The following is a 27,819-nucleotide window of genomic DNA, read 5'->3' on the forward strand; positions in this document are numbered from 1 at the left end:
TTGTTTGAGAGTTGCCTCCCATATATTTCTCCCCAATTGTTCTATGGGAGGAAGGTGTGACGTCGTGCTGGCCCTGGGTCTCTAGTCACTTCCGCATGTCTGTGCAGCACCAGTGGTGCTATGTAGACAGGACTACTACAGTCAGAAACTATGCCCAAGTATCTCACACCGCACATACCCTTTAAAGGGAATCCCAGCAAGGCTTGGACCAGAGCTGGGTAAAAATTCATTTTCCCATTTTTTTTTATTTTATTATTTTTTTTTTTTTTTGCCATTTTGCATCAGGATGAAACTGAGACCTTTCAAAATTTTTTCTCAGTGAGTGTCCTAACCACTGGGTTATTGGCTATTCTGATCTCTCTCTCACACTTGGTCCCTGTGACAAGAAATTCCATTCTGGAGCTGAGAAACCCTTCCATAGGAACTGATATATTGCCACAAAACGTTTTGGTTTTGATGAATCAGCATCTTCCAACAAAACAACATTTTGTTAGAAAATTCCCGACCAGCTCTAGTTGGGACCTGCCCAAAACTGTATTACCTTTTTGCCCTGACTGTTACACAGGGGCAATGGGAGGATTCAATGCATCCCCTTGACTTTCCCTCTGCTCATCCCCAGAACCCAATGAAGCCCTTTGTGGGGCCTCAGGAAGGGGGAAACAATGAAATAGAGGTAGCTGACCCCCCAACTTCCACACAGGAGGAGGAAATTCATGTGAAGAGGGTGCACAGAACTAGGGGATACAATCGGGTTAAATAAAGTATATTTTAAAACGCTGAATAATTTTCATCTCTTTAAACCTACTAAGAGGATATTATAAACAATGGAGAGGAGGACAAAGTAAAAATCTAATAACAAACAAACAAAATAACCCTGATAGTGTCTTGTACATTTACTTTCTTCAGCATATTAAACCGAACTCAATAAAACATGTGAACTGTATATTTTTACATAGTAATTATTGATTATTATTAATATTATTGCTTACTGGCCTGGCATCCTCTGCTTTCTCTCCCTGAGTCTGCTCAGTCCTCCAGGAATGAAGTGTGATTTTTACACTTTAGATCGCATTGCAATGATTTATATGTGGGTCCTGGCCTGTCACATGATGTCCTTTGACCTGCACAACATGATGTAAGTGTAAGAATCACACCCATTCTCATAGAACCATAACACAGTGTTCACCACACCACCCACAAACTGGGGTACATGCCTTTTTATTTTATTTTTGGCAGCTCCCTGAATTACTTTTAGGTAGCTCTGCACGTTCCGCTTTTCATTTAACGAGGTGCAAACACTCTGTATAAATAAAATAAAAAGCTCCCTGTGGCTAACAGACTGCTGCTGGCTGCCACACACTGAAAAATGTTTGTCTCCATTGCTGTTGCTTAATAATTCAAATTTTATAAACAAAGAAATCATTCTCTCTTTCCCTCCCTCTCACTCCTCTCATCTGGTTTTGGGGGTTAGAAGCTTGGATATAGCGGCAAAAAAACCTTCAGCTGACAGTATACAGTACTATCAATGCATACAATAGTTGTACAGTACTACAGTGTTTTCTGAGTATCTCAGGCACACAGGCTCCGCATCCCTTAGGATCCATATGTCCACCAGTGCAGTGCTTGTATGTAAATACTGCATTGTCTGTTGGATATTTCAGTTCCCTTTACATGAGATTTGCCATCCAAGGCCGGACACTTTTATATTATCTCACATGCATTTGCCATCTACCCATGCTATGCTAGTCTTTGTGTTGTTCATACATTTCTTCATTATCCAGTCTGGGGATTTAAACCTAACTGGTTTAAATTATTTAGATGCAATATCTTTCCCCATATCATTACACTGACTGATTTTTAAATCAGTATAAAACTACCAGAAGCTTTATAATCCTATGGGCTCCTATAACAACTTCCAGCAAACTGCTTCAGATATGTATTGTCTTCCACCTAGAGGTTGAAATCTCTCAGAACCTGATGATGCTACTTGGTGGGCAAGACTGACCACTTGTGTCATGGATTCATGTCTTTCCTGGCTGGTTAAAGCTAATGAGAGGGCAGTATGCTGTAACTGCTGCTGCTGGAGATCATTACTGCTGCTTTTCAGGTCAGGGACCCACATGTACATATATGCGTACTGATTTTCCACTGACTTGCACCTTGTGCATTCATTTACACGTATGCAAAGGTGAGTGTGAAGTGGGTGTAAAACACAACTATTCTGGTCTAGTAGAATTTTATGCCCACTTTGCACATGTGTAAAGGACTACACAAAGTGCAAGGCAATGGAGAGTCAGAGCAGATGTGTGGCTCTTTCTTTAAAAGTCTATTTTTGTTGTTAACTTTGGTGAACTATTGGCTACTCCCTTATCTTCCCTTTTTGGAAAAGGTTATTCAGAAGATGGTGACTGAACAGCTTCAGTCCCATCTGGAAACAATTAGATTTTCTGACACCTATCATTCTGGATTCAGATCATCCCACACCATGGAGAAAGATCTTAACATGATGGATCACCATCTCCTAACAATGAACAAAGGAGATATGTCTTTGTTACTAATGCTATATAGAGGCTTCCAAGGGAGGTTGTGGAATCCTGTCATTGGAGGTTTTTAAGAACAGGTTGTCAGACAAACATCTGTCAGGGATGATCTAGATATATTTGGTCCTGCCTCAGCACAGGGGGCTGGACTTGATGACTTCTCGAGGTCCCTTCCAGCCCTACATTTCAAGAGAGAAAATCATAGGGTTTTGATATATAAAGGCTGCCCAATAAGGGGAAGAGAAGGGCTAGAAAGTACAAGTTCTGACATGCCCTAACATGGTGGCTTTTAACCTTTCCAGACTACTGTACCCTTTTCAGGAGGCTATGTCATATGTACCCCAAGTTTCACCTCACTTAAAAACTACTTGCTTACAAAATCAGACATAAAAATACAAAAGTGACACAGCACAGTATGACTGAAAAAATGCATATTTTCTCATTTTTATCTTATAATTATAAAATAAATCAACTGGAATATAAACATTGTACTTACTTTTCAGTGTATAGTATATAGAGCAGTATAAACAAGACATGTTATGTATAGAATTTTAGTTTGTACTGACTTTGCTAGTGCTTTTTATGTAGCCTGTTGTAAAACTAGGCAAATATCTTGATGAGTTGGTGTACCTCCTGGAAGACCTCTGCATACTCCCAAGTGTACATGTAACATTGGTTGAGAACCACTACCCTAACAGATGTGTGCTGGAGATAAAATGCCATGACCATAAAACAATATGCATGTGTTAGGACATAGTGAAGCCTAGTTTCTTGTTTCCTCCAGATGTGATATGACTCTTTGCTTTTCCCAGAGACAAGTCAGGGCCCTTTACCAATCAGACACCCTTAATATTATTATTACTAATAATAATACCTAGTTCTTATATATCACTTAAGCACTGTATATTTGCATGTAGCTATATATGTGAACCATTACTGTCGGTATACTCTTCTGGAATATTCAAAAGCTTAACAGCACACTTAAACAAGTAACACCTCAGTTCTGCAGGTCTGATGGACGATCCTCAATTTAGCATTTTAAAGGAGTAGGAAGCTCCTCTTTTGGAGGCAGGGGTCAGGAAGGAATTTTTCACTGATCTTGTTTTTACCCACCCCCAGACTGGCATGCTTGCTTTCCTTTGGCACAAAAAGATTTTAATCATTTCATAGAATGTTTGTTAAGGACCTAAAGATTTTAAAATTAAAAATGTACAGGATACCATTTAATTACAATCTCATGCAGATATAAAATTTAATATTTTCTAATGCATTTAAAAAAAATTCCAGGCTGAGAAACTAGTCCTTAAGAAGGCGAATATATATATATATGTGTGTGTGTGTATATATATATATATATATATATATATATATATATATATATATATATATATATATATATATATATATATATATACACACACACACACCTATGAAATAATTTAAATAGTTTATACCTGGACATTGGTGTTCTGTCTTCAGACAGACGGCCAAATCCTGCACACTGTAGTTTTGCATGTATTTTGGGGCCAATCGGATTTTTTTTTTTTTTGCATGAGTAAGACTAGCAAAATATAGGCTCCTTTAGAGGGTTAACAAATAGCAAATATCAGGTTTGTTTTATTTCAGTAGCTACATCATTAGTAAAAGAATCAAATGAATAAATCCAAAGAACTCCAAAAAGTTATTTTCCCCTTGCTATCATGTTGTACATTAATATCTGTTATATTTAACACACATTTGCTGTAATAAATAATGTAATCAGATAATGATATTAGGCTAAGGACTGAATGGGCAGGAAACTGACCTAACTTCTAACCCCTAGTAGTGGTTGTCCTTCCAGGTTAGGTCTGAGACAGATTGGCAGGGCAATGTAGAGAAACTCCCTTCTATGTGTTTTCTGTGCATAAACAGAAGACTTCAAAGCTTTCAATCTAAAACCCTTTGCAAGGATTAAATTCACACACACCAGAGAGAGAGAATGCGGAAGGAGAGCATTATGTATCTTGATTAATCAAATCCATTCTATTTAAGGTATTTCTAGGGCATCCAACACCGAAGTCTCCCTTGAAGATCACACATAAAGACTCTTGAGCTTGAGCCATTTCTACTAGACTGTAAAAATAACTTTCTGCAGGTTCAACACAGTAGCAACGTAGTCTGCACTGCAGCTAGGTATCAGCCCCCTTTCATTTACTACACTGGGGCGGGTGCAGAGGGAAGGCAGCGGCAGCCTTCGCTTGCAGTCACTTCTCTCGATGGCTCTGCGTTTCTCCAGCAGGCTGGCCCGTTCCTGTCCAACCTCATATGTCTAGGGGGGGAAATCTTAAGAAGCCGGAAAAAAAAACATCCCCAAACGAGAAAATGAAAAACAACATTTCTGAGCTCCGCTCAGTTCCAACAGCAACACGAAACTATGTGCCGTTTATGTATTTCACGAAATGGCTCCTGGCACAACTCAGTCCCTTTCGGGCTGCATCCATTCCCGGGGGCTTGCTTTTAGTCTTATTCGGGCACGTATTAGGATGCGGGAGAATAAGGGACCGAGGAGTGCTGACAGTAAGGGACACAGAGCGCTGACAGAAGCTGCAATCTTCCCACACAAAGCTCTGTCAGTGGACTTCATTCCTGAGCGGCCCTAGCCCGTTAGTCTGGGCCCTGCATAGTTGGCTGATGTACTTCTATCTTGATCTGCAGCCCTCACCCCAACCTCCGCTCCAGACCTGGGATTCCACATCGCTCAGCCAATGCACCTGGCTCCTGACCTGCACTCGCCTCTCTGCTCTGCCCTTTCCGTCCTGGGTTCCCACACAATCTAGTCAGTTCACCTCAGCCTGACCTGCAGCATCCCTCCTGCTAGTCCAGCCCTGGGAATCCACACCGTTCAGCCCATGCACTCAGCCCTGACAACAGCACCCCTTGCTATCCCAGATCTGGACCTCTTCTGAGCGGCGACTGCCAAACTACGTGGTGAGGAGTATGTGGTGCGCAGACCACACAATCTCCACACATTCGAACCCAAATCTCCAGAGATGAAAGGCCCCTCCGTGAACTCACCACTTGCAGCACCACCCTCTATCTAACTCCCCTTCTTTCAGGCAGGGATTTCGCCTGCTTGATGCTTGCAGCTTCCCCCTTTCTCTCCCTCTGGGCTTTTACATTTCTTCCACTCTGACCCATTAGGTATTTACTGACAGCGCAATGTGACTTTTAACACCGGTTCTCCATGTGCACTGCCCTGCAGAATTGGGCCAGATAAAACTGCTTCCCAAACCCAGGGGCTGGACATTTTCCTCCCTCTCTACCCTCTCACTGTAGCAGCCAAGCGAAGGATTCCGCTTTCTTTCTCTCTTTCTTTTTCCATCCCTCCCTCCGTTAGTGCAAGACGCAAGATCCTGCCGAGGGAAAGTGCTCATTGAAATCATCACCACCACCGATCCTGCGCCTGAGGCTCAGAGGAAATAAAACCCCTTTATAGCCAACCTCCTGCGGCTGAGGACTTAATAGCATGGCAATGGCTCCAGGCTCTAAGAGATTCACACTCACCTTTATCCAGTACATGGGATCTGTCTGTTTCCTCCTCCAGATCGTCTCTGTTGAGGCTGATGGTGAGTTCAATGCAGTTCGGGCTGAGTTAGTATTAGTGGAATCAGATTTGTATGTTATTATTGCAAAATAAAAATAAATAAACTTAAATATACGCCCCATTCCGGGTTAAGGAACGCCTGATTCGGAGTTTTTGAAACTCTATAAATATCCTGGGGTTAAACAGAGAAAAGAATTAAGATCTCATAAGGTTGAGATTATGTTATTAGAACAAAATTATGTGACTGGGAACTTGTCCAGGGGAAATAATAATAAAAAGGCAGGATAAGAAGAAGAAAAAGAATTAGTTAAATTTTACAGAGTTTCTCCCACAATCAGTATGTCTCCCCAAATATCGAACCTGACATCTCCTCAGTACAGGTCCCTCTGGTGTTTAAGCATCAGGTACCTGAAAAACAGGAAGACAAAAGTCAAAGACTTTTCCCAGTAACGTCTTCTCGCCGGTACTACACACGCTCAAGACATCTGCCAACGTTACTGCATGAGCGTAAATTTCTTCATTTCACTGCGAGGTGATTTCAATGGAACATGAATTTGGCTGAAAGCACCAGCTCCTAGCTACCATGAAATGATCCTTTTTGCTCTCTGACAATAATCTAAATGGACTGTATGCTTTTCCTTCCTAGAAGCCTGTACAGTTTTAACGATTTCACCTTAATTAATGGTGATCAAACTGCCTTAACAAGAACATGATTTATTTTAAAAACAACAGTCTGTTTTCCTGGGAGAGAGCATGCTGAATGGCCACGCTTGTTTCTTCATTCTCACAATCCGGGTAGAGTTATGCCTGATTTCAGTTTTTTAAATACACTAACCTCATTCCGTTGATGTTTGCTATGTGATTACAGAAGATGGTAAGACAAACACTATTGAATAACAAGAATGTTTTCATTTTGCTCCGAGAATATTTCGTCTCAGTTTTTTGTCTTCGATTTTCATTTAATAATTGAAATAAGAGACGGAAGAAAAAACGGAGACAAACTTTCCTTGCATCTGTATGTTTATTGCATGCTGTGTATAATAATGGTTTATGCAGCAGAATCCACTGTCATGAATTTGGTGACAAATGAAACTGAGTTAAGAATGAAGACGAAGGAAAGGTCACATCCTTTCAAAGCACTGTAACTTGCAAAACTGCAATTCCAGTTTTAGTGAAGGATCCTCATATAGCAAAACTGATTTGTGGGGAGAAAAAAATACTTCACTATATTTGGAAACAGGGAGACAGAGAAAGGAATAATTATTTTGCTTGGTTAAGAACGCTTTTCCTTAAGTATCAGTGGTAGCTATCCCAGAGACCTTACTGCATGTCTGGAATGACTGGCTTCTGATTCCATCCTAAACTGACCTCCTCTGAGATAGCCAAGAGAAAAGGTGGGTGAGATAATATCTTGTATTGTACCAACTTTTGCTGGTGAGAGAGAGAGAAACAAGCTTAGGAAATTTTACACAGAGAGGAAAAAATGTTGTTGAACAGTATTTCAGTGACCATTTTTAGAGGCTTACTTAAGGGAGTTCATGATATATTTTAATGGGCATTCAGTAGTTTGTCACATTCATCTTACACATGAAATATACACAGATATGGTAAAATAATTAAGAATTAAAGGAAAGAAGATGTACAGTACAATATAAGTGCAAAGCATTATTATAAAATGATAAATAGTCTCCATTTTTATTTAACTTCTTATAAGTGACATTCTGGAAAACTTGCTACTAGCTACCATGAAATGATCCTTTTTGCTCTCTGACAATAATCTGAACTTGTTGGTTCATTATTACCAAGCTATTCAATGTGTTTTCTTTATATCATGATTTAAGCCAACTCCTGTAATGCTGAGAAATCACTTTATGTGACGTTATGTCAGTATGTAGAATTGCCAGATTTAAACAGATCTGAGAGTATAAACCAGGAACAATATTTCCTTTCATAATAGATTCTGAAATGGCCTGAACAGGAAACCATCTTCTCATTTGTGAAAATTATAGATGAAAATTTAATTTTACAGACAATTTCTGCTCTGTAAGGTCTGGAGATGTGAGTGGTGAAATGACAAGGAACAATTCTGGATAATATATATATTTGTTACTTTTAACAAAAAATAACAATGTTTTGCAAACTCCTGAGGGGATTTAGAGTATACTTGTAAAAACCTCATGAAACCAAGCCGGGCCTCTATATAGGCAAACCTCAGAAACTGGTTACAATATATTTCCCTAAGGGAGACTCTGGCTTTATTCTCTGACATGCAAGTAATGACATAGTGTAGACAATATAACTAGAGATCATACAAACCTGGTGGAGGTGCAAAGCCTCAAGGATTATTTGATCTCTTTTGACTAATAGTTCACTACAACACACATGGACGTGGTGTAGCTAGAATCCATGAAGATGTAGATAGAAGCTAAAATAAAATATAGTTTAGAATTGCTGTGTGACTTACATAAGTTAAGGCTATGTCTACACTGGCAACTGAACAACAAAACTTTTGTCTTTCAGAGGTGTTAATCCCCCTGCCTCCCCGCCCCTAGAAAGACAAAAAGCTTTGCTGATGACAAGCACCAGTGTGAACAGCCCTTTGTCGGCAGGAGAGCGACAAACAGCTACACTGTGTACCTTTTAGCAACACGGCTATCGTGACACAGCCCTGTCGCTAAAAGCTGCATAGTGTAGACATAGCTTAAATGTGTCTGCTAATGGCACCTGGACTGAGGTCAGTCAGACAGAAGCTTCCCTAAGACCCTGTTTCTCCTTTAATTTACACTGGTGTAAATCAGGAGTATTTTAACTCCATTAGAGTCAGTGGAGTTACTACAGAATAAAACAAGGGTAAGTAGAGTACTAAGTCCTAAGGCTATTCATCCATGACAATCACAGGTAGATTCCAGATTTGTACATGGAGGGAATGTATAGTCACAAGGATTTACATGGATAGCTTGAATTAGTACAACTACGTGCACATCAAAATAAACTCTAACCCTCACCCTTGTAAAGACGGAGATTTTAGCTATGTCATTATGGTCATGACTTGCCTCAACTATACCAGTGTAAATGTGGAGTAACTGGAGTTTGCATTTACACTGGGTTAAATGAATCAGGCCCAGTAAAAGTTGTATAAGAATTTAAACTTTTACCCTCTGTTTTACCTTTTTCACAGCTGCCAAAATATCCATATATACCAACAGTAGTTTTCCATAGAACATTTGGTCAGATGAACAAAATGTTGTAACAGTGTGACAGTAATTAATCAGTATAATATAATACATAATATTGAAGTGAACACCAGTAGTTTACTTTTGGCAAAAGCTTGCAAAATTGCTCCAGCAAGAAGTAATTTTATATTTTAGGTTTTGTGTTACATGCAAAACATTTTGCCTGCTCCACTAATTGGGTCAGTACATAGATTGCAAGTGGAAGAAATTCCAGGAATTCTGAATCCATAAAGTTAGACACAATTAGACACTGGCCTGAGCTACAAAATTCTGACCTCAAACCATATCTAATGTTTCTAAAATTAGGCTGTTGTGGGACTCAAATATGGGGTTTTGGTTCATTTCTCAAATACAATCGAGAGTATTCTCATCTCAATATGTGCTTACAAAAATGCCATTAACGTTCACACACACACACACAGAATGCAGGCTAAACCCCCATTATTTCAAATGTGAGGTTTCTTCTTATGGAACCATCAGTAAACAAAAAAGTCAGAGGAACTAATGGACAGATGAAAAACTGATACATTTAAAAGAATAAGGGAAAAGTAATAAGAAGCAACTTCCTGTACTGAAAATGGATTAAGAAAGCTTTGAGAAAGGCAGCTCCCAGTTCCCTCCTGAGCACTTGGTTCCTGTTGCTTTTATGTATTTAGATGGAAGGGAAAATAATTAAAAAAAAAAGTAAAATAAAAAAAAAACATATTATACTGATTCTTTACATTAAGGGTGTAAATCAAACCCAAGAGAATGAATGGGAATTTTCCTTTATCCTATTCTAGATGATTTGGTGGTCTCTTCTGGCCTCAAACTCTATGATTCTATTTTTGTTTTATTATCTCTAGGAATTTGTGCATGAGCAGCAGGTGAAAGCAATTCAGGTTTCCATTTACACAGCGCAGAAAATAAATTTGTCAGCTGCACCAATAAATAAATAAAAATCCAGCCCTTATTATGGTAAAACAGAAGGTAAAACTGAATTTACCTGAGTAAGGAGTGCAGAGTTGGTCTCCCACTTTGCTATTTCTCCGATTATGCAATATTTTAAGCAGTTTCAATTAAATAAGAAGCAATCATTCCTTTTAGATCCTTACAGAAATAAACTCTCCATTCATGAACAAGCACAGCTGATAATTGCCAAAATCTTGCTGTCTGTAATTGAACGCTCCACCCTTGCTATTACAGCCAAGGCCATTGCACTCTATAGCCATAGAAACAGCAATAAAATTGCTTTCTCACTACAGAATGGTATAATGACCCCACAAAATGTACCTCTCCCTATTTCCAAACGGTCACCACCTCTGGTTTGATGTGACTCGTCAGGTTATATAACTTCAGGGGACCAGCCTGCTGGCATCAGGTCATGGGGTCAGTAGACTAGGTGGGCATTTTTGGGGAGTCAGCAGGTCTGTGTTGGATGTGCACAGACTGGGGGTGGGATTGGAGGAATCCATACCATTGGCCTACTGGTTTTTGGAGATTAAGCAGGAAAGGGGCTGTATTATTGTTCAATGGAACTGCTCCATGGTTGGGAACCCCCTATAAAAATGAGCTGCAAACGATTTTTTGAACGCTAAGTTTATGGCTTTTCTTGCTTTGCTTTTCTCTAATGCATAAAGAAAGCCTGAAAAGTGTTGGTCAAAGAAACAGGGTTTTTTATTGTTGTTGTTGTTTTACTTTTGGCTTGCTTTTTATCTTAGAAATGTTTCGAATGTAAAGTCTGTTCTGGTCTTAAGTCATACCCAAAGGAGCTCAATCTTATTAGCTCACCAAAGAGAAGGTAAGGGCAATTTGATTACGTCTATAATCACTGGTTGAGGGAGAAGATGTCTGGAAGTAGAGAGCTCTTTAATCTATCAGACAAAGGCATAAAAAGGTTCAGCGGCTAGAAGTTAAAGTCAGCAAATTTCAAATGGAAATAAGGTACAGTGCATGTAAGGACCATTGAAACAGATTACTAAGGAATGAGGTGTAAATTCTCCATTTCTTGGAGTCTTTGAAACAAGATTGGATGTCTTTCTAGCTGACATATTCTAGTTCAGCCACAAATTATTGGTCTGGAGACAGGAGTCACAATGTGAAATTTAAGGGCTTGGCTACACTTTCGAGTTACAGTGCATTAAAGGAGCCCCGGCAGCACTAGCTCACTACCCGTCCACACTGGCAAGGCACGTAGAGCGCTCTGACTCCGTGGCTAGAGCACTCCTGGTACTCCACCTCAGTGAGTAGAATAATGTTTGATGTGCCCCCATTGGTGGAGAGCCCCAGCGTCAGTGTGAATGAGGTGTTGCATTACTGAGCTCTGATCCGTCTCCGGAAACGTCCCATAATCCCCTTAAGTCAAGTGGCCACTCTTGTCATTGTTTTGGATATGCCCTTTGAAAGCTCCGTTTGACAGCCGGCATGCTTATCGGCTCCAAGACAAAGCAACCATTACTGTGGAATGCTGTGTGTGAGAGAGAGAGGCTGGGGGGGAAGGGAAGGAGGAGGTCTGCTGCTGTCTGAACTTACAAGACAGCATGCTAACATGCTCTCAGCCCCCCCAAAACCCACTCTCTCTCCCCCCACATACACACAACACACTCCCTGTCACACTCCAGCCCCCTCCCCCCCCCGCCAATTTGAAAAGCACATTGCAGCCACTTGCATGCTGGGATAGCTACCACAATGCACTGCTCTCTCTGGCCGTTGCAAGAGCTGCTAATGTGACCCTGCCAGTGCACTGGCAGATGTCAGTGTGGACAGACTACAGTGCTTTCCCTACTGTGCTCTACAAAGGATGGTTTAACTCAAAGTGCTCTACATCTGCAAGTGTAGCCATGCCCTAAGTTTTGTTACACAGGAGGACAAATTAGATGATCATAATGGTCTCTTCTGGCCTTAAAATCTATATATCTCTGGATACTCCAAGGCATCTTGTCTTCTATATATCAGAATACATTTTTTTTACTGTAAACTATTTAGGGCAGAAACTATCTTTACTTTTGTGTTACAGGGTGTTGAATATATTGTTCATGCTAATCAAATAATAAATAATAACTTTCATAAGAACATACATAAGAATGGCTATACTAGATCAGAACAATGGTCCATCTAGCCCAGTATCCTGTTTTCTGATAGTGGCCAGTGCCAGGTGCTTCAGAGGGAATGAACAGGGCAATTTTGAGTGATCCTCCATCCCCCATCATCCAGTCCCAACTTCTGGCAAAGCTTTTCTTTTTCCAACAGATCAAAAGCGAAAAACAGAATAGTGTAATAATATCAGTACATTTAGAGGCTAAAAAAGCAATGCAGTGATTGTGAAAACCACTCACTGACCTTTGCTTTATAAGATGCAAACTGCAGCAAATTAATCAAGCATCAAGAACACTACAGTACAATTGTCAAAAACAAAGGCCATTTAAAATACTTAATAATTTTGATACATATACTAGTGTTTTTGTGAACTGTGTTGTCTTATGCATTAGGACAGAGAAAACCAAAAATCTGCAGCAGAAATCAACATCTACTACAGTGGAATTTGTTATGATAATGTTTTACATATACAAAGAGAGACATACATCACAGAATCCAACAATACCTGCTATCAGGATAGACCTTTACGTGCTGTGAAATTCTAAAGGTCCTGGACATAACACTTCTTCTTATAAAATGCTCCCAACTATATCTAACTGGCTGCGCTTACTATAGAAAAACATTGCCTGTAAATGGAATGTCATTAAATATTAATGTCTTGCACTGTTTACTAAGGCTAGACTCCTATTGGCTGCAAGAAGTAATCTTGCCTGAGTATTAAAGCATTGAGCCCCTTACTATTGATTAGCGATTGGAAGAAGAGACCCAAATTTTTGCCCAAAACTTGAAATGAGCTTTCTGAGGTTAGAAAAAGGTTGGTTTATGTCTCTACTCTTCCTGGTTTCAGCTGGAACCTGAAGAGGAAATACCAAAATACTGCAAGGAAGACTATTCTCACGGTATCTCTGAACTTGCCAGAACCAAGAAGTGCATGAAACCTCTTGAGAAAGTCTCACAAGAATTCCAGATCAATTTCTAGGCCAAAGAGGCGTGACTAGTTTGAACAGGCTAAAAATAAGCATGCAAAATTTAGGGAGGGATTCTGTTTCCACACTAGTCCCCCTGGCCAGCCCTGGTGTGGGAGCATGGTGGGACAGAGATCAGGTGTAAGGAAGCATGTTAGGGGTAAGAGAGAGGGGGGGAATAGCACCAGAGCGTTAAGAAGACTTCTGGGCTGCTCTGAGTGCACAGAACATCCTGTGGCTAACTAACTGATGCCAGGCCCCCACTGATGGCTTAAAGCCACCTTTGCCGCCCCAGCCCATGGGCTATGCCTTTTGTGCTGTATCTCCAGGAGGCTATCTAAAGCAGAATGAACCTGAGAACCTCCTGAGGTTATCAATTCAAAAGGATTAACTCCATCTATCTAGTACTTCCGTCACAATATGTTAAGCTCTCAGCCCTAATGTCAGTATATGTGCCCCCAGATCATTAATGTTTTCCTCATTTACATTTTGTGTGCATATGAATTTGCCCCTGATAAAAGTGAAGGGCTCATAAGCCGTTATACACTGGTGTAAAAATCCCCAATGTAGATAAGCCTTTTCAACCAGCAACCTGAAAATCAAAATTTTATTAATTATTTATTATTTATTATTATTATTATTACTCTAGTGCCCAGTGGCCAGAGCCCCATGGTGCTAGGTGCTGTATAAACACATAACAAAAAGGCAGGCCATGTCTCAAAGAGCTTGCAATTTCAATAGGCGAAGATGCACTTGAAATTCTATTCGTATATATTTTGCAAGCCCTCCATTAGAAATGTTTCCAGGCCAAATTCTGTCTTGGGATATGTGCACAAAACATCCACTGATTTAAAAGCTACAACTTTGTACACGAGGGCTGAATTTGACCAAAAGCTACTTTTACCATTTTGATTACTCATTTCAGTTATCAAATGATGAGGCTCCCAAGAATGCCTGCCTATAAATAAAATTATACGTTAATAGCTCCAAAAACTTCTGTAACACCATTATAAGATGTGGAATTCAAAATCAATATTGTAGTTTTGATTTATATAAGGGAACTTACCAAGTAGGTGTACTAGTATATTTTTCCTTTCATTCCCCAAAGCACTGCTCTAATGTAACACTACTGCAAATGACGTAGACACATTGGAAATGCCAACTGTCTTGCAAGTCAAATACCAGAGGATTAAAGTTTATTCGTTTTATTTCATTTTAAATGAGAAAGCAAATAAAACTGAGAACACATGTTACAAACTAGGCAGATAGCCATAATGTTCTTGAAAACTTAGAAAAAGTACATAGGTCAATCTGGTATCCAGGTCAGTCTTGTTTATTTGTACCTCATCTAACCAAAACTTCCTAGTAACTTTTCCCAACACACTGGATCAGTCTCATGTTCCCCTAAAATCTATTTATCCAAATATTTTGTACATCCACAAAACCTTTCAGACAGGTAGGACTGTACTATATTTTAAAAAAACCCAACTAAATAGGTTGTCAGAATCTTCTGAATTTTCAATAAAGCCTCATTGAAGAGCAGTGCTTGATTTGCCATAATTACCTGCACACTAACAATAAATAAGGAAAGTTGTCCCTTAGCTCTCAGTCTTGGTTGGCTGGAAAAGGAAACAAGCTTTGGTGCAATCCTGCAAAGCTGCAATTGATATGGACTGCTGGTAAAAAAATTAATGATGAGCTGCACTGCCTCAGATTCCATTTTGATGGCGCTTGATCACTTACCAACTTAGTTTTCTCTTACATTCTTTTAATTAAAATGTTTGTGGATGAAAGTAGTGCTTATTAAGGTGAAGGACTAACATATACTGCTCAAGTCAGATGTTGCATATGGTTGCCCCAGACAACTCTGCTGGTGCACCTCAGTCCTGAACAGAGACCTTCAACTGTGCTGACCTGTGTGATGGCTTAGTAATGTAGACAAATTCCCTGTTGGAGAGATCCCAAATGGTGGTGGTGAAAACATGCTCTTCTTTCCTTTGGGGGTCTCACTGGATACATTATCACTCCTAGATTTTTAGGTGGCAGTTGTGGCACCTTTTTTTCAGGCTATAGTTGGTCCCAGGTCTGCCAACATCTCCTCTGATGAAGACCTTGACTCAGTCATCTGCATATTTCTGATCATCAGGCTACATTACTGCCATGCATTCTATTTGTTGCCTTTGAAAAGTATTCAGAAGTTTCAGTAGTAGAAAATGTAGAGTCTTGTTGCCTTCTCTGCTCTGCAGTGGCTCCAGCTCATTTCGGATGGGAATTCAAGGTGTATACACAGTGCCTACCACATTAGAGACCTAATCTTTGATTGGAGTCTCTGTGTGTTACCTGAAACATAACTCAACATTTCTCATTGCAGGAATAGTGATCCTCTTGATTGATCTCATTGTCAATTACTGGGGTTAAAATCTCTGCTGCTGATGGCAGGATGCTGTCAGTCATAGGGTCACATCTCTGGAAGTTATTCCCTCCAGCAGTCTGAGCCAAAGTTTAGTTAGATCAAAGGTGGGGGTTATCTGTTTGCTAAAGCCAGAAGTGCTTGAGGAAGGTGATGGGCCTGGCATACAATGTAGGATGGATCGCCTGAAGGGTTTCTGAGCTAGTTTAGTCAGGGCCCATGTAATCTGGGATGAGGGAATTTGCTACCTAATGCCCCAATTGCTGTCGAATTGTGCTGCAGAATCTAAGATTTTATTTAAATAAAATGTTACTTATGATAACAAAGAAGCCCTTCCTGACATAAACTGTTGTAATCTGACGTACTGCTGTCTTCCTGGGTCTGCAGACATCCAAAAACAAATGCTCTGAGACTTGCGTTAGCTCAGTGGGGTGTTAACTTGAAAACCGAATTATGAAAATGTAAATGTCAACATTGTTAATTATTTTGCTGCTTATCATTTTTTGTGGAATCATCTAGCAAATATGCTTATTCTACAAATCAATCATGTCCTAGGCTGCCTTTGATGCAAAATCCTACCTGCCCTCTGCCCAGCTGCTAAAACCTCCAGCTTCTACCCCGATAAAGTCCACAATGCAGGAATGCGTTGTAAGAACAAAAATCTGCAGTGCTTTGAAAATTTAAAGTCAGGGTAAAATAAACTGAGTTTAAAACAAAATCAAACAATAAGGAATACTCTGCTGATTCTATTAGTCATTTTCATATTTCATTAAATAAAAGCCTTCCACTTTTTAAAAATTTACTTGAAAGTGCTGCATATTTTCCTGTCTGCAGCTCCAGTATGATATGAAAACCATGGTGATTTGCGGCAGAATTTCAGTCCAGGTTATTGCAAAGTATATGAAGCCTTTCCTTTCCTAGCAGAGACTGGGAATTAATTTGTTGCTGATATGGAAGAGCAAGTTACATTGCTAGCTTTTTAAACTGGTATTTGTTATTTTATAAATTAAATTAAGTGTAAGACATGCATTACCAGTTCCTACGGGATAGATTCTGACTCTCACTATACACCCATATGAGGGAGTAAGAACCCCTATTTACGCTCCAAGAGCTATACAGACTTTGGATCCAGGCATGTAGGAGTAAGGGGAGCCACTCACCTGGGTCAGAAATATATGGAAACTTAGCCCCACTTCTCTAATTACTGACCAAAGGAGCTAAACCACATAGCTAAACATATGTGTATGTGTGTGTGTGCATGCACATGCTTGTATACAGGAGTAGTAATTTACTAGTGGTATAGGCCAGAAGCAAGGACAGATCCTTAAAGGCGTTTGGATGCCCAATTCCCATTGATTTCAATAGAAATGAGGCACTTAAATATCTTTGAAGATCGAGGCTTAAGTTACTAGCTCCCAAGATCAAGGAGCTCAGTTAAAATTAAACTGAGATCATAAAAGAAAATAAGTTTAATTTTTCAGTTGATAGGTTTGTCACAATCCACAATATATTTGTGTATTTATTTAATACAACACTGTGACATGTGACACGTTTTGTTGTGTGTGTCTGTCTTTGGTGCTGCAGGGAAGTTGTTCACAGTTGAATCCAGAAACAGCTCTCAGGATCTGGACCTAACCGCAGCTCAGAAATTGTGTACTGACCTGGGCGCTCGCTTAGCCACTGCAGAGGAATTGAGACGGGCTGTAGTGGACTGTTCTTTTGCTGCATGCACCAGAGGCTGGCTGGCCGACGGTACCGTTAGGTAAGGAGAATGGAAACAGCAAAATCCACCCTAACCAGCATGAATGATTGCTCTCAAACAAGCTTTCCCCCTTTGGCTAATATTATTACTGAGGAATACTGGCCACAAAGAAATCCTTATGTAACCAAGTCTCAAGTGTTTCATTCAGATAAGCTAACTACCCTGTTACCTTGCACAAAATCAGTCATGTACAGCTGATGTTGCAGAAATTTGAGTGTACATAGATCACCTAATACACAGTTCTAAAATATATTTGTCTTCCTTTTAATCTTAGAAATATGTTGTTTCAACCAAATTCCCTCTGGCCCACACAATATCTTGTTTAAATCCAGAAAATATTGAGTAGCTAGCTGTCAATATCTTGGATGTTGTCATTCACTATTATTTGTTGAATACCAACAGTGTACCAAGCCCTAAAGGAATGTAGGCCCAGATCTTCAAATTTAACTCCCATTCTGAGAGTTAAGTTAGGCACCTTTAGAGGATATGAGCCTTACACCTTACAGGCCCAATCCTGCGGCCACTGAAGTCAATGGCAAAGCTCTCATTGACTTCAATAGTGTAGGGTTGTGCACTCTGTGGACAAAATAAATAACAAACACAGGGTCTGATCCAAAGCCCATTGAAGTCAATGGGGCCATGCAGCATAAATTTATTAGTTATTATAATTTTTATAGGGCCCAAAGGAGTGCTAGGTTCTTCACAAAAACAAATTGAAAGACATGTTCCTGTCATAGGGAACTTACACTTAGATCTGATGTGATGAGTGCAGATAACAAACAGGAGGGGATTGGATGAAAAAGGACATTGCTTCAGCTATATGATCACACAATGACTCAGTTTAGGCACGAGCACACCTTGATGGTTTAGATAACTGTGATAACTGATGGACTTCTTGTGGGCACTGGGAAGAACTACACAATTTTTGGTCAGTGGACTAAAATGTATAAGTGTAATTTATCTAGATTGTAAAATTGTTGGGGCAAGGGTACCAAACTTTTGGGCCTAACACAACGGGGCCTTTACCTTGCTTGAGGTCTCTAGGTGCTCATGTCTAAATGGAATCACTGTGTGATCATACTGCTGAAGCAATGTTCTTTCTGTAAGTTCCCTATGACAGGACCATGTCTTTTTATTCGTTTCTGTGAGAAACCTAGTACACCTTTGGGCACTATAAAAATAACGAAACAAATAATAAATATTAAGAAGGGGTATTAGGGAGAGACCCTCAGAAGAATGGTGAATGCTTGGTGGATCAAGTCAGGTAGCTGGTCCCATGGGAAAGCCATATGGAAAAAAAGCACAAAGACAAAAATGGAAAAAGGGGAAATAATGGATAGTTATGTCAGAGACAGGCAAGCTGATAAGAATAAAATAGAGTTCTTAACTGCCAGATAAGTTTCTTCAGAAAACAAGAGAGCAGTAAGTAACACTTCAACGCCTTTGAATTTCAAGGTGCTTTGCAAACATTCAGGAACCTTCCCAACACATGATCTGAGGTAAGGAAATATAGTTACCCTCATTTTATAACTATGAAAACTGAGACATAGAGACTTATTTAATGGTACATAGATAGTCATTAGTGACATGGGAACAGAGGCCAGATTTTTTGGCTCCAAGTCATGTGCGTTAAACACAAAGCCATTCTTTCTTCCCCTCATATAGTAAACATTTGGTCTTAATTTCAGAGGTCCTGAGCACACACAGTTCCCATGGACCTCAACAGGAGTTTGTAGGTGCTCAGCACTTCTGAAAGCTAGGCCTTGAGTGTTTGCCATCTTCACAACAAGCTAAAAAGTGTATTTTCCTGTATGATGTATGGATTGGGACACTTTAAGTTAGGTCTGGTTTAATCTAGATTTTTTACTACAGTTCTATTGTATACAAAAATAACTAAAATTGACACATGGGAACACGGGCTGATGTGCCTGACTGAATAAGACGGGCTAGTGTGCAGCCAAGGTCTGCATGGTGGAGGCTTCCTAACGATCCCTCCATGCCCCAAAAAACCCGTGATCCATACTTCTCTCACCTACACCCTACAACTTCCAAGTTCACACCCAGACTCTTTCCCAGCAATTACGGTACTTCCCTCTCCCTCAGCTCCTCCATTATCCCATCTCCCCTAAGCCTTTGCACTGCTTCTGAGGGGTGCTGGAAATATATTTCTATATTGTAGTTTAAATGAATTATTACTCAAAGTTCTGTATTAATATGCCTAGTATGGAATCTATTTGTCAAAAAATATTTCCTGAATCTTTTTTGTTGTCTGTATTGTTACAGTCATAGTTGCTGACAGGTATTTTGAAATAAATCACCAAAATAATTGAAACTGGCATAATTATATTGTATTATTTTGACAGATGAAATATACAGTATTTTAAAATATTGTGCACAGAATTTTTAGGCACAGAATTTTTAATGTTTTGATGCAGAATTCCCCCAGGAGAAGATATAGGTTGGTCTTATCCCTATTGTACAGATGCAGAAACTGAAGGACAGCAACATCAACATGATAATCCCACTTAAGAAAATGGAGCAGTGCAAAATTCTGTCCACCTGGACAGAAACATAGCCACATTTATTTTTGCATGTGGCACATATCAGTAGATATGATACTATGGCCAGCAGTGCATTATAACAACATAGGAAAGAAACAGTGACTTGGTCAAAGTCACACAGCAATTCCATAGCAAATCCAGGAACAGAATCCAGGTTTTGAGAGTTAACCACAAGAACATCTTTCCAACTTGTGAACAACTCTGCCTTCAGCTGGTTTCTCACCTCTTTAACCTTGCTCTACTCGACTGCTTCCTTCAATTTATATTTCCAAAATTCTCCTGAGTAAAGTACATTAGCTCATTTACTGTCAGTGTCTAGTTTTGACAAAGTTATGTTTTTCCACAGAATACTGTTCCCAGGTTCTTAAACTTTAGGGAATTATTAGCTTTGGTGACTGTTATTAGTTATTTTAGATAGCATTGGGCTACATGCACTTTTTAATGATAAAATATAGTTTCCAATTATTTTTTTCCAATGGGCAGAAAATTTTACTATAAATGAAAAAAACTTCAAATGAAAACTATTATTTCCGGCATTCTTTTTTTACAGTGTTTAAAACTAATTTTAAAGTACTTTTGGAATTTAAAAAAAAATCCATTTTAAAAAAAAAAAGGAATAAGATAGCTTCCTTCACTCAAACTTTTTCTTTTTTTCTCTTACCAACCCAGTCCCTGAAATAGGTTGCAGGCCTGAAAGCCAAGAAAACTATTTTCATCCCTACAATGTACGTGGCAGGATTATTAAACAGGTCCTTTTATACAACTTTTCAGTAGTATTAAATGAGGAAGTGGGGTAGGTGGAGTGGGTGAGACAAGAAGTGTCCCCATTCTTCCCTCTCTAAGCAAATCAAGGAGTGTCCTGTCAAAAGTTTGAACAGGATCAGCCATCACAATTTCTGAGGTCAGGGTCAAGTCAGCAGATGGTACATGCTGCATCCTCTGACTAGCAAATGAGGATGTCTCCATTCAGATATCCTCCTTCTGTCCCCATCTTGGATGGACCTATCCTGGATGTCAAGAAATGTATTTCTCAATATAAGAGTGAGCAGGGGGTTGGACTAGATGACCTCCTGAAGTCCCTTCCAACCCTGATATTCTATGATTCTATGAGAGCATAATAGGAACAACTGGCAAATAGGTAGTACTCCATCTGATAACCTGCCTTTTAACATCGTCAAAACTATTCATGGCATCCTACATATAGAAGTCCTCCTCTTGCAACAGGCTCATGCCTGTTCATGTTAGGGTATGTCTACACTGCAACTAAAAACCCATGGCTGGCCCATGCCAGCTGACTCATATTCATGGGATTCGGGCAAAGGGGCTGGAGGCCGGGCTCTAGGACCCTGCAAGATGGGAGGGTCCCAGAGCTAGGGCTGCAGCCCAAGCCCGAACATCTGCACTGCAATTAAACAGCCCCTTAGCTCGAGCCCTGCAAGCTCCTGTCAGATGGCACGGGCCAGCTGCAGCTTTTTAATTGCAGTGTAGACATACCCTTAGAGTCTCAGACCTACCCATTGCTAAACCCTAGCCTCCTCCAGTAAAAACTGCAAGATTAAATGGGCGTTATTTGGCTACAGATAATCTTGTTTCAGGGTTAAACCCACTTCCACAGGCTTCCTTCTACAATCATTGCTATTACAATACTGTATCTTGTATATTACATACAACTTAAAAGATTAGATTTCTTTAAATATATAATAAAACAAAGGTGAAGTAGCATTATACTGAAATATAACATTAAAATAATCATTATTACGTTAATCAAACATTCTTAACTATTCTTAGACAAAAAGCTAAGTTAAGACAGAATGAAGCTTGAGGGTAGTTTGAAGGTAAAAAGATCACCACAGGAAGTTTTCAATTATCCCAAAAGCAAGCATTACTAATCCAGTGAATTCAAAGGTAAGGTTAAACTATCAAAGATTCCAAACATGTTAAGGTATGAAAATACAAAGTTAAGGTCCTCAAACAATTTTGATTCTCCCCTATAATGATACTATGAAGGGAAAATGTTGTGAAAAAATCCTATATTATCTTTAAAAAAAAAACTTATTTTTAAAAAATAAGTTGTGTCTAATTTGAGGCCACAAACACTAAAATGTCTTAATCATAATTGTATGACTATTGAATGGCATCAAAACTTACTAGCATTCCTCTTGGGACATTAATTCCATCAGGTTGATCATTTGATACTTTTATGGTATACACTAAAACACGACCACAATAAAGTTAACATTTAACAAGTAAAACAGGAATAGAAAATACATTTGTGCAATTAAGCTGAGTTAATACAGCAGAAGCAGCCTTAACTTTTCAACGTCTTGACTTGGGTGTGCTTGATTTCTCAAGCTTAACATTGCAGTATTTTATATTTAGTTATCTTGTTTCTTTAAAGGAAAAATAAAAAAAGAAATCCGGAGCTATTTGGCATGGGGATATTACAAGCTGCACTTGATTCACTTCAACATTCCTTGAATAGGTCAAGAATTATAGTTGGCACCACTGCCACTAAAAAGCCTTCATCTCATATGCATGTCTCAGCTAAGCTCTCAGTTTAAGGGCAACACTAAAGCTGAAGGGCTGATTTGCAGAACCAACATTTTAAAAGCTCCATGAAAAACCTTAAATAAAAATTCTAATGGCTATGTGCGAATCTGGCATCTCTAAATGCTCGTAACTGTAAAACCACGAACCATTTTTTGTCTTCAAATTTGGCTTGATTTTTTTACTTTAATTGAGACGTACAAGACAACCACAGAATGAACCTTCTTCTCGAAACTATTTTGTTATTTATGTAAGTGAATTAATTGTAACATATAGGAAAAGTATATTTTTCACATTCAGGTAACTAAGGAACAATTAAAGCAACTTTCCTTTGCAACCCAAAAAAGAATTTGTTTGAGAGAGTTCTGAGCAATGGAAGAAAGTGGAATGTACATATGGATTCTGGATTTCATCCAATGTGTTATTAGTGCCCTCTATATAATAACTGTATGGGTGTTTTTTTTCTCCTAATCATGATTGGCGGAACAGTTTTCTGTATTCATGGAATTATAAGAGGTTTTCAGAAATAGCTGACATCTAGGTCAGATGTTTACCAGAACACATAATTATTATGACTGATCAGTATTCTGACTCATTCGTTCCTTCTATGTATATCTAAGTGTTGCATAGACCTCTGCAGAAAGAAAAAAAATTGTACCTATTTGTGAAATAACAGTAGGTACAAATCACACACCAGACTGGACTAAGCAATAGACTAAAGGACGTGCTAAAAAGATGTAGAATTCCACATACATCTGGGCTCAAATCAGAACTGAAATCATCCACTCAAATTCAAATCCCACAGGGTATGTCTACGCTGCAATAAAACACCTGTGTCTGGCCTTGGTCAGCTGACTCGGGCTCATGGGGCTCAGGCTGAGAGGCTATAAAATTGCAAGGTAGACTTTCAGGCTTGGGCTGGATGCTGGCCTCTGGGACCCGCCCCCCCGCACGAGGTCTCAGAACCTGGGCTCCAGTACGAACCCAGATGTCTACGCTGCAATTTTATAGCCCCCTGCAAGCTGGAGTCAGCTGGCCCGGGCCAGCCGGGTTTTATTGCAGTGTAGACATATGCAAAGTGACCCCCCTCTTCCATTCGATTTGGTATTCAGAGTGTGGTATCCTCTTAACCATAGTGACTCCTAAGCAGCAATAGGTCTAGGACTGAGAATGGTAAATAAAAAACATGTGCAGCTTTTGTTAACAGCTCTGCTACATGCTTCATCAATAACAGTTTCTATAGCAATTGGCACTTTACAGACATGTAGAAAGACATATACCCATCCCAAAGAATTTACAGAAAAGGGCAGTCAACACCTCACAGGAAATGCTCAGCACCTTGCAGGATTGGGCTGTAGGCATGAAGCATACAGACAGAGAATGTGTGGTTGGAAGAATCAAATAGGCTTTTGTTATTTCCCTATTTACATGAGAGAGGATTTCTTCATTCTCAGAGAAATTGTATCTGGATGTTTTCAATTTTAATCAAAACAAATTCACAATTCTAAATTGTATAACATACAGTACCAAGTTAAACTCTTAAGTGCAGTGTCATTTAAAACCTTGTTTGAAGCAGGAATGAATTAATCTGCAGGAAGAGCATTTCATTTTTTAAACGTAATGAAGGAACATGGTTTAGCTATAAATCCAACAGTTTGGATCTTTTTGTAAGGGATTCAAAAGGTCAAACACACTGGAGTCTTACTTTGTGTATAATGGTAAAAATTACTTACTTCATAGCCTTTTATTAAGTCTTATTTCTATCAACAGTAACTAATAAATGCTATTCTAAGGATTAACAAGTCAATGTCGTATATTAGATTTCCATCAGCTATATACTTGCAATAGCAAACCACACAGGAACTTTATATGGCATCTGAAAAAAATTAAAAAGCACTTCGTTCTTTAAACACACAATCGTATATATGATTCACAGTATCCTATTTTGGACATGATAGCAAAATTCCAAGGATCCGTCAGCCAAAGATAAATTTTTAGTCTACCCCAGAAATAGCACACTGAGTAGTGGTGCTTTGGGCTGCAGTAGTGGGTAATAGCTAGAAAAGAAGACTAAAAGTCAGAAAATGCAGGCTCAAAAGTTCAGAACTGGATGCCTAAGATCAGGCATTGAGTCCTTACTTAGGCACACACAGCGTATGCCTGCACTGGAGATGTAAGGTGTAATTTCCAACTGGAGCAGACATATCCGTGCTAACCAGAGTGGTGCAAGTGGTGCTAGCTGCCTGAATATGTATCTAGGGTCTTAGATGAGACTGTATTCCAGACAGTGCCCATCCTGTCACTTGCACCACCACACTTACACTTCTGTTTTTAGTGCTCTAGCTTGATCAGAGCCAGCGCAGATATGTCTCCTTGAGCTGGAAATTACACTTCCAGCTCCAGTGTAGTCATATCCAAAGGGACATGGATTGATTTTCAGAGATCATGACTGACCAAAATTCCCACTGAATTTATTGTGGGGCAAATTTTCACTCTCTGATTCAGAGTGCCTTGGATTTTGGGTACTAAACTTTAGACACATAGATCCAGACTTTTAAAGATTTAGATGTTTCGCTGCTCAGCATTGCAAAGCCTAAGTGATTTAGGCAGTTAAATCTCATTTTCTGAAGTGATTTAGGCTTGTAAGTCTACGTCCCATTGACTTTCAGTGAGACTTTGTTTGCATATAAAATGATGCAAACAAATTGTTACGGTTGAAAGGATTAAACAGCTAGAACGCACTTAGGCACAGACGCTGCAAGAATTTATTACCATGAGTAGTAATTCCATTTATTTCAATAGTAAAGTTAAACATGTGCATAAGTCTTGGCAGGACCACATCCTTATGCAGTAGGAGGGAAAATCTAAAGATTTACTTCCTACTCACACATTCATGTGTGAATGAACGTGCATGCACATGAAAGCTTTTTATGTAAAATGAGCCCATCAAGTGCAGTGTTGTTTTTCCAGGAGGAAAAAATGCATCAGAGGGGGTGTGGTTTGGGGGGGGGAGGTTTAAGGGGGACTTTCTGATGAGGTTTTCCAAGTTTTCATTTTTTTGAACTTCTGTATCACTGAAATATTTACGTGAACATAACTTGTATTGTGTTTATGGTGCCAGAAATTAGATTCTGGTATCAACTTGTGAATGACATCTTTAACTATTCTAGAAAGTTAAAAAGGAAGTAATGAGACCATCAATTTTTATGATGTAGTATATTTTAATAGTTCATTAATATTGTTTTAACTTTGTAAGCCTTCAAAACAATTTTTAAGAATAACAATATTTTGAACACATACCATATATGTATGATATGAAGAGTTATCAGGTCTCCCCTCAGTCTTCCTTTCTCAAGAATAAATATAACCAGTTTTCTTTTTAATCTATCCTCATAGGTCAGGTTTTCAAAACCTTTTATCATTTTTGTTGCTCTCCTCTGGACTTTCTCTAATGTATCCACATCTTTCTTAAAGTGTTGTGCCTAAAACTGGACACAATACTCCAGCTGAGGCCTCACCAGTGCCAAGTAGAGTGGTACAATTGCATAGTGCCTGCATCCCTGGGATGGAGCATGCTCAGTGAAGATGGAATCTTGGAAGAATTTAGCTGCCAAAGTCTAACAAGTCTCTGCTAAGCATATGGGAACAGATTTTTCAAAGGCTTTCAACTCGGCAATTCAGAAATTCAAGCAGATTTTCAAAAGAACAGCAAAAAATAAATAAAAATAAAAATAAAAAAAACCCCACCCTTGCCATCAAGTGCATCCCTGCCAAAATGTCATGTCCCTGCTCTAAAGCATGGAGGTGCTATAGTTTCTCAATGAAACATTCATAAGAATTTTTTTTTAGCATGGGCAAAACAGTGTATTTTTCCCTAATCAAATCCTTGGAAATGTCTGAACCATTTTTTGCTGAAACTTTCCCAAAAAATTCAGCCTAAGGTAGATGCCAGCATGGGAAGTTTCAGCCAGTGTTAATCAAAATTATAAGCAACTCAAAATAGGATCTTATAGTGGTAAGTTTGGGTAGCCATAAGTATAGGCAGTGCTAACAGCTTCATCTATAATATACTACTGTTTGCTCCTCTGAATTCTGTAGAGACACCATAGCTGAGATGGAGAGAGATGGATTCTATTCCCTTTTTTGTTTAACATCAACAGAATTGTATACTTAGTTTGAATTTGTCACTTGTGTGAAAACTCATTACATGCAATAGGATGGCATAGGTGTTACTGAGGGCCTAACTAGAAGACGGTGGGATTGCATAAGTGCCAGTGAGAACATAATTTGTTCTACAGAACCTTAACTGTAGGTGAGGAAGATGTACAAGGAAAAAAGAGACTATCTTGACTCCAGGGTCTCGAGCTGAGTTTTCAGGGCTTGCAGGTAGGGAAAAACAAAACACGTATTTTGCTTGTAAATGGAGCATATTTTATCTGAAATCACAGACACAAAAAATGTGGGTGTCAGTTTCAAGAGTCACTTTTCACAGTAGTGTCATCAGACGCTACCAGTGTGATGCTCTGCTCAATGTTGATATCAGTCGGCTATGTGCGTATGTTCCCTCTGTGTGCTGCCCCGGCTCTGCGCAGATAGCTGACACAGCAGACCCCGAGAGAACCCCCAAAGACCACAGACTCTGATAAGGTACGAAGGCACCCAGCCAGGTTTATTGTCAAACGAAGCACAGTAATAGTTCCCCGCAGACTCTACAGGACATACTAAGAATATCTGCCCCTGACAATGGACCGGCTTAGTCAGTGGCGGGACTCTCCAGTACTCCCTAAGCCAGACAAAGACACCACCCCAGGGATGCATTCTTATACACAGATACAAACAAGTATCACTCCTGATGTATTGAGGTGCAACCCCTCTACGAAGCAAGGTACAACCAGGGCCGGCTCCAGGTTTTTTGCTGCCCCAAGCAAAACAGGGGCGGAGTGCCGCCGCCGAAGCAAAATAACAAAACAAAAACAAAATGGAGTACCGCCCCTTGAAAATGGCCACCCCAAGCACATGCTTGGAACGCTGGTGCCTAGAGCCAGTCCTGGGTACAACCCATCTAAGCAGTAAGGTGCTGCCTTTCACCTTGTACATGTTGGTTCGAACAAAACAACTCTATCCATCATATTACCCTTTTGAC

The 27,819-nt window shown here is 39.5% G+C and overlaps 1 protein-coding gene and 1 long non-coding RNA gene across 2 annotated transcripts in view; one reads left to right on the top strand and one right to left on the bottom strand.

Moving 5' to 3' along the window:
• LOC128832268 (uncharacterized) overlaps positions 1-6,156 on the bottom strand; it is a 32,784-nt gene extending 26,628 nt beyond the window's left edge. The window contains exon 1 of the long non-coding RNA XR_008443948.1: positions 6,084-6,156. This is a non-coding gene — a long non-coding RNA (uncharacterized LOC128832268). The remainder of the gene's footprint in view (positions 1-6,083) is intronic.
• The window catches only part of SUSD5 (sushi domain containing 5), a 69,401-nt gene continuing 47,239 nt past the window's right edge, over positions 5,658-27,819 (top strand). Inside the window, exons 1-2 of the mRNA XM_054019512.1 lie at positions 5,658-6,145; positions 17,391-17,568. Coding sequence (XP_053875487.1) covers positions 6,046-6,145; positions 17,391-17,568 — 278 coding nt within the window. The 5' untranslated portion in view covers positions 5,658-6,045. The remainder of the gene's footprint in view (positions 6,146-17,390; positions 17,569-27,819) is intronic.

The sequence above is a fragment of the Malaclemys terrapin genome, chromosome 2, assembly GCF_027887155.1.
Source record: "Malaclemys terrapin pileata isolate rMalTer1 chromosome 2, rMalTer1.hap1, whole genome shotgun sequence".
Classification (NCBI taxonomy): Eukaryota; Metazoa; Chordata; order Testudines; family Emydidae; genus Malaclemys; species Malaclemys terrapin.